The 8,088-nt window shown below is 35.7% G+C and overlaps 1 protein-coding gene across 2 annotated transcripts; it reads right to left on the bottom strand.

Moving 5' to 3' along the window:
• Window positions 1–5,288: 5,288 nt before the first annotated feature.
• On the bottom strand, window positions 5,289–6,867 carry LOC132060646 (uncharacterized). 2 transcript variants are annotated; one of them, XM_059453625.1, is made up of 2 exons: window positions 6,741–6,851; window positions 5,289–5,958 (listed from the first exon to the last, which is right to left on the bottom strand). In XM_059453625.1, exon 2 carries the CDS (start codon window positions 5,864–5,866, stop codon window positions 5,366–5,368), a length of 501 nt encoding a protein of 166 aa, XP_059309608.1. In that variant the 5' UTR covers window positions 5,867–5,958; window positions 6,741–6,851; the 3' UTR covers window positions 5,289–5,365. The 2 variants fall into 2 exon arrangements, with proteins under 2 accessions (XP_059309608.1, XP_059309609.1); XM_059453626.1 differs by lacking the exon at window positions 5,289–5,958 and adding an exon at window positions 6,074–6,259 and having other exon boundaries at window positions 6,741–6,867.
• Between the last annotated feature and the right edge of the window lie 1,221 nt (window positions 6,868–8,088).

Here is an 8,088-nt window from a genome sequence, read left to right as displayed (position 1 = left end):
AAACTGGTCATTTACACTTTCGACCCTATTTTGTGCTGATATAAATTTTTATCCAATCTAGACAAACAATTTAATTTGAAGGGTAAAAATTAGATTCCAGCTCATTTGGTCATTTGGGCAAAAAGTAAAGCCCATTTTTTTTTTTAAATTTTAAACTTGGGAAAAATCAGTGCTTCTTTATTTGTTTTGTTTTGGTCGAAAAATTCTGGATTTTATTCCATATCTCTTAAACTGGTCATTTGCACTTTTGACCCTATTTTGTGCTGATATAAATTTTTGTCCAATCTAGACAAACAATATAATTTGAAGGGTAAAAATTAGATACCAGCTCATTTGGTCATTTGGGCAAAAAGTAAAGCCCATTTGAATGACAAACCGTGCAGTGTCTCTCTTTTAATACATATCGTCTACTAGATTAGGTTTTCTTGTCTACATATTTGTTTTTCGAAGGTTTCTCCACAGTTTCCACTATATTTGATTCAATGGATTGCTCTGTCTGCAGATTTTATATGCAAGGATGCAATGGTTGCATACTTCAAAACTTCTTTGGTGATGAAAACATTTCGGATTTGTTTTTTTTTAGTGTTTTGGACTACATATTTGTTTTTCGAAGGTTTCTCCAGTGAATATATTTGATTCAATGGATTGCTTTTTAGGCAAAATGTTCAATATCTGAAGAATGATGAAGAACGTATTGCGTATATCGAATATCTGATATTGTAAGTATTTTTTTAGTCGAATTTTTCAATTATCTGTCTAGATCTGTATGTTTCTGATTGTTTTTGTTGATAACATGTTCGAATATCTATGTTTGATTTGAGTTGTCTTGTATTTGGACCTGTTATGAAGTTGTTTAGTGCTTTTCCTTTCACTTGCTCCTTAACTCAGTATAATAAACACGAGTCAAGTTTAATTAGTCAAGTGATGAGATCTTATTCTAGGCTTTAACACAAATTAAAGTACTTCTTTACATGTGCTCAAGGTTTATGAAATTGTTGATATGTGCTTGTATGGTTCTATCTGATAACTGAGGGCCTCAGTTTTGTTTTACTTCACTGCTTGTATACTAAATCTGTGTAAATTGGTTATGTCATGCTTCTGAGCTATTCTTAATTTTACTGTTTATGTTAATACACGCCTATTATGGAATTCAAATGTTGGTTTGAGTGCATAGGAGCTAAATTGCATCATGTTATGCTTCTGAGCTATTCTTACCCTTATATTGAGCATGTTAACAACTGTTTGAATGCAAATGTTGGTTTGAATGCATAGAAGCTAAAATGGGTCATGTCACGTTTCTGAGCTATTTTTACTACTGAGCATGTTAACTAACTAGGCCTTGAATCTGCTATTGTTTATGATAATACACGCTAATTCTGGAAGTCCAATCTTGGTTTGAATGCATAGAAGCTAAAATGGGTCATGTTATACTTCTGAGCTATTATTACTCTAATACTGAGCATGTTAAATAACTAGGCCTTGAATCTGCTACTGTTTATGATAATACTTGCTTATTCTGGAAGTGAAATGATTGTTTGACCGCGTAGGAGCTAAATTGCGACATGTTATGAGCTATTCTTACTCTTATATTGAGCATGTTAACCAACTAGGATTTGAATCTGTTACTGTTTATGATAATATGCGCTAATTCTGTAAGTCAAATGTTGGTTTGAATTCATAGAAGCTAAAATGGGTCATGTTATGCTTCTGTGCTATTATTACTCTAATATCGAACATGTTAACTAACTAGGCCTTAAGTCTGCTACTGTTTATGATAAAACTTGCTTATTCTGGAAGTTAAATGATTGTTTGAATGCGTAGGAGCTAAATTGCGACTTGTTATGCTTCTGAGCTGTTCTTACTCTTATATTGAGCATGTTAACTAACCAGGGCTTGAATCTGCTACTGTTTATGAAAATACAAGCTTATTCTGGAAGTGAAATGATTGTTTGAATGCGTAGGAGCTAAATTGTGACATGTTAGGATTTGTATCTGCCACTGTTCATGATTATACACGCCTTTTCTGGAAGTCAAATGTTGGCAGAAGTCATGTGTAATTGGGAATCTAGGTACAGTGATATAAGTAAAGGCAATCTTATTGATATAAAGATAACGTTATGACGAAAAAATTGTTTATGCTTTGGGGCTGTGTTATTGCTTGATGTTAATCATCCGTGTTTACCTTGCTGCTATACAAGTTAATTATATTTTACTAAAAGTGGGAAGTTCAAATGGTTGGTTTGAATGCCTAGGATGTATATAATTCAGAAGGGAAAATGGACAAAGTACATTCAGTTTTCTACTCTTGATATAATTACTCTCTCAATCCTTTTCTATTAGATCCTTGAAGGTTGTTTTTTCTCTTTTTTCTTCTATGTTTCCATTTTAAAACATTAATATCATATTTTATCATTTCTCCTTCTCTATTTCACTTGTTAAATGCTAAAGAAATATGGAGTTTCATGAGTTCAATGTGTTTGGTTAATGATTTAAATTGATCCTTTTGATACAGTTCCAACTATTGTTACTGCTCTCTCCCCCTTCCCTCCTTTTTGATTTTCCTGCCTCTAATTTTTGGGATGTTCTGGAAATCCATCTCTGTTTGGATGTGTTTTAGTTACTTGTGGCTTTGTACGGTAATATGGGTCCTGTCTGATTAGTAGTTATGTACTCTTGGTTGAAGCTGTCTCACGTTTTCCATTTGGTATTTTACATTTGCTCAAGGGTTATGAAATGTCGATAGGTGCTTGTATGGTTCTATCTGATAACTGAGGTTCTCAGTTTTATTTTACTTCACTGCTTGTATACTAAATCTGTGCAAAATTGGTGATGTTATGCTTCGGAGCTATATTTAATTTTACTGTTTATGTTTATGCACCGCCTATTCTGGAATTCACATGTTGGTTTGAGTGCATAGGAGCTAAATTGCAACATGTTATGCAAAGAAATAGTCTGAATTTTCAATCTTTGGTTAATTATTAAATTGAGCATGTTATATCTTCAACTTCCATTTGGATTTGAATCAAATCTTCACTCTTTATGATAATACACTAATTTTTGGAGTCAAATGTTGGTTTGAATGCATAGATCTGCTCTATTTTGCCACTGTTGCATACTCTGTTTTTATTCTATGCATCTCTGTATATACTATTTGTTGAAGGGACAAGTTTTGTCTCATGTCTTCCATTTGGGATTTCATCTAGTTCCTTGATATCCACATTTGAGGCATCATTAAAAGTGATATTCTCAAAGTGCACGTATTCGTCTGATTAATATGATGCCAAACTTAACTCCACAAGACTTCTACTTCCTTGTGGGCGATGCTGGATTTTTGCTGCTGTTTGAGAAAAATCTCAATAGTCGTTCTATTGATGATTTGCGTGGGGTCTACCAGGAAGTAAGTGAGCTTGTTGAAGATGTAGGCAGTTTCCACAATGGTCTCAAATTCAATTAACCAATGCTTTATAAGACGCTTTTAAACATTTTGAGAACCAATATAAATAAAGTGATGCTTGTTATGAGTAAAAAATACTTCAATTTTATTGTCAGGGGTTCTTGTATGAGTCTGATGACCCCAGATATTTATATTCTGTAAAACGTCCCTTCCAAATAGGCTAAAATTCCGGCCCAAGTAGGAGTTAGAAAAAGCAAGATGGAGTTTAAAAAAAATTTGAGAGTTCAACACATTCCTTAACATCTTCCCAGTTCTACTTCAATCATCAAGTGTGTTATATATGTTATGAACTTGTAATGGCGAATCCTATACTCATATGCTTGTTGTAGGACAATGTAAGGTAGTTCTGGTGTCTGACTGGTGTTTGGTTTTCATGTTAAAATCTCTGTGCCCCTACTATGGATCTGTTTTGAATAGAATTCGAAAACTCAACTTGTTAGTTTTTTGTGACAACTACATCTCACATGAAAAATTTGTTTTGGAACTTATAATGTTTGAGAATGTGTGTTCTGTTTTAGATAGACTCTACTGTGTTTTGAAGACAATGAGAAATTGTAAGTGAAAAAAACTTTAATCATTTGGTGATTTTATTTTTATTGTTACATCCGGTTTTTTCTTACTATGGAAAGGATCGAAATACGAGTCAGAACACATTTCTTAGCTTTTTGGTATATTTTTATTCTATATTTCTTAAGCTAGTAGCAAAATAGTTAGATAATCCCTGTGGGAGGGTGGGTCTAACTATTCAAGCCTAGTGCACTCTCCCTCCATATATGTAGTATGCCAGTTTCCGTGTGTTGATGCAGTTGGTAAGAATTAAACTACTCCTGTGTTAGGTCAGAACATGAATAAATGGGAAGGAAAAAATGCTGGCAGGAATGAATAATGTTGAAATAAATCTGCTCGTCCACGTTCTTATGGAATGTACTTGATGTTTCATAATATTTACCTGATAATATTGTTGCATTCCATGTAAACCCACCATCCAACATCAATACCTAATGTGTTTCTTCAATGTATATTACATCACCTTTAGCCTTTGCCTGTATTGTTTCTTCTAGGGCCATTATTAAATTTTTAGAATTTAAATCACATGCAAATAAATCAAAGATCCTATATGGAACTTGTAAACGAGAAAAGTGTACATAGAGATTATATGTGAATGTGACGGTATCAAGTTTAACAATTACAAGAAGAACAAGTTCACCCGTCTGAGTTCATCATCATAGTTTTCTCCCAAATTAATAATCGAAACTATAATAAAACCCAATCCAATTGAGGTCGCTTATGAATATTTTTTCTAAATGGTTTGCAACTGAGAACATGCCACCCATCTCACAGAGGATATTCCAGTGGTAGGTCTCACTTAAGATGGTAAGCCGGCCAACTGCATCAACATCATCTGACCTCAATCTCCGTGCTTAGTTGACTATAAGGGAACATTCCATAGTTATAACCAAAGAAACGAGAGATGTAACATAATGAACTATTTAACATATAGCATCGTATTCTTAAAAACTCCATTTCTGTACCGACAGATACCAAAAAACGAGAGGAAACCATATGAAACTGAAACATATAGAATAAGTCACAGGAACTCACTATGTGCTCAACCCACTCAAATGAACCATGATGCAGAAATGGCCAAGCCCCAGTTCCATCATAAACCTTATAAATGCATACTGGTTGCCCAGTCCTTTCCAGCTCTCCTTCATCCCTCTCATTAGTTTCAAACTGAAGCTTTTCAGCTTTTCGAGCACTACGATATATTACATCCCACCCACCAATGTCTTTTTTCACTCTCTCCTGAATCTACATATACAAAACATGTGCTCAACAGGTCTTCCATCAAAGGGAATTCAAGAAAAATAAAAACATGGACAAGTACAGATCAATTGTTTTTCCTTTTCCTTATTGTTCTTCTTTTCTTTTGGTTATAGGGCTGGATGGATAGGGAAAAGGACTACTTGTCAGTAAAAAAAAATATTCACATACCTCCTCCGTCTCCAGTCTATTTACTTTCTCAGATTGCTCCATCTCATTCAAGACGTCCCACACCAACTCACGTGGAAAGACTTCCATTAAAGCCTCCGGATCATCTCTGCATACATTCATCAAAGGAGCAAAACCTGTCATGTCTGCTTCAAGGTAAGAAACAACACTGGAATTTATTGGATCCACATCGTTCATTTGAAGATCTTCTATGTCATTACCATTCTCTACATCCTTTTGGAAATGTACCCACTCCCATAAGCCCTGCTTAAGCTGAGAGGTGTCTCCTGGAAGTATGACATCAGATGAGAAAGTTATGACATTCTCCAGCAGTTTTGCATACCCTGTAATGCATTCCACTGCAAGCATGTTCTTGGAGATCGGCCTCCCAGAAGATGCAGTAGTGTGAGCAAATCTCATGAGTTTTCATTAGAAATAAGTAGTGAGAAATCTTGCACCAGTTCATCTGAATTGTGTAGAGAGAAGATGATTCCATGTACTTCATCAACAACCTGGATACAGAAGGTTCTTCAGGGAAAGACAAAATAAGCAGCAAAGTATTCTACTTTTCAGCTTAATAAAGTTGACAACGACACTTAATCGACTTACATATTTCTTAATGACAGGGTAGTCTGGTGCAACAATCGGTATTCAAAATGACATAGCTCGTATCAGAATTGGAGGATATTCTTGCTCATGTTTGGGGGAAGAGTAGAAGATGATGTCAGCAATCAATATAATACCGTTAACATCACCCTTCATATCATGGTGTGAAAGAGATCCCTCACAAAGTCCTAGACGAGTAGCAATATCCTACAAATTTTGAGACAATATAGTTTCTTTATTGCGTAGATAATAGTAAGTAAACCGCACGCACGTTACTGCTACTGCAAAATGTTGTGAAGCATTATTCAATATCATTGGAACTTTCATCTCAACCTTGCAAATAACACAGTAAAGCACTAGCAAGGAATGAAGAAAACAAAAAATGGAAAATACATATTGGATGACAGAAGGGTCAAAGGTTTCACGTAGTCAACTAAAATAACAAAGCCCTTTAAAGTGTAAAATTTAGAGAAAATGATTTAGAACTTCCTCGGCTAAATGAGTTTCAGTTGTTATGCATAAATATACCTAAGAAGATTTATACATTTTACAGTTCAAACAGCAAAACTTCTTTTAAGATAAAGCTGAAACACTAGTGAAGCAGAGGAAGGTGAAGGCAAGCCATCAATTAGAAGAACAGAATAAGAGAGTGAAACAGGATGCAGAAATTTAGAAGTACCTTAATTACCTGCAATGCCTCGTTATACCTATCGCTGGAATTTCCTGACATGAAAACGAACTTCAGTCTCTCTTCAACATCGTTCCTTCCAGCAAATTTGAGTAGCAAAGGTTCTATGAATGGACAAAGCATAACCCCAAGACAGCTCATCGTAGAGAACGGAACTCCCAAAAACCAAAACCAAGAGATCATCATTCTTATAACCACATTCCTCCTTTAACTGAGATTTTGAAGTCTCCTACTGTAACCGCAGCCCAATTGTCTTTTGGTGATCCGATCACAAAGACGTTGCCAGTCGAACCCACTATATAACATCTATAACAGAAAAATACGACGGTTGAGTACATGAAAAGCTTGATGAGCACTTTGAATAAACGCTAAGAATTCTGGGGGGAAAAAAAAATTCAGAACGAAAACAGAGTAGAATATTGTATATACCGGCAAAAAGTAATCTGTAAATACAATAACATCAGCCCTACGAAAAGCATCTCTTTAATGAGAAATAAGATGTTGGTGTGCGAACAAAGTACCACATTGGTAGCTGAAAAGAAAAAAAGCTACTTATAAGGAGTTGGATACTCTTAATGATGTGAGGCCTTTTGGAGAAAACCATGCGGGCTTGGCCCAAAGCGGACAATATCACATCATGTTAAGAGTATCTTTGGGCCGTTTAGCCCAACAACTGGTATCAGAGCCAATGGTTTGGCGGGACGAGTATGAAAGATGACGGAGGTGGCGTGAGGCCCGGCTTAGTGCCTTATGCCGTCTATAGGTCAGGTTTGACCTTTTACCCGTAGCTTTGAAGACGCATTCACAACCTTTGGGATTCGGTGACCGTAAATACTCTGACGATGTGGGTGACATACAGACATGTTGAATCTCTGACCCATGGTATGATCATAATGAGCCATGTGGAACTTAGTTCGAGGGAGAGATTGTTGGGTGTGCGAACAAAGTACCACATTGGTTAGCCGAAAAGAAAAAAAAAACTTTAAGGAGTGGATACTCTTAATGACGTGAGGCCTTTTGGGGGAAAAATCAAGTGCGGTTTGGCCCAAAGCGACAATATCACATCATGTTAAGAGATTCTCGACCGTTTTAGCCCAACACCCTGCCCATGTTTTCATAGAGACGAAGGCGACTTGCTAGAGTATCTTGTTGGATTGTCCATATAAGGGGGACAGAGCAAAAAGGCTCCTGCATAAGGCTGCATAAATATAGAACTCATAAACCATAATATCTCAAACAAAATATAGAGAATGCAAAAGATTTCTAAGTTCAAGATCTAGATTCATCTTTGTCACATGGTCTCCCTGTATTGCCTAAACATACCCATGTTGAGAAGGACTGACATTTA

The sequence above is a fragment of the Lycium ferocissimum genome, chromosome 6, assembly GCF_029784015.1.
Source record: "Lycium ferocissimum isolate CSIRO_LF1 chromosome 6, AGI_CSIRO_Lferr_CH_V1, whole genome shotgun sequence".
Taxonomy (NCBI): Eukaryota; Viridiplantae; Streptophyta; class Magnoliopsida; order Solanales; family Solanaceae; genus Lycium; species Lycium ferocissimum.
Note: the sequence above shows the minus strand (reverse complement) of the source record. Positions and strands in the feature narration are given on the sequence as shown.

Excerpts from the sequence above, each read along its gene's own strand:
- LOC132060646 (XM_059453625.1), bottom strand. The coding sequence starts at position 5,866 with ATGAGATTTGCTCACACTACTGCATCTTCTGGGAGGCCGATCTCCAAG.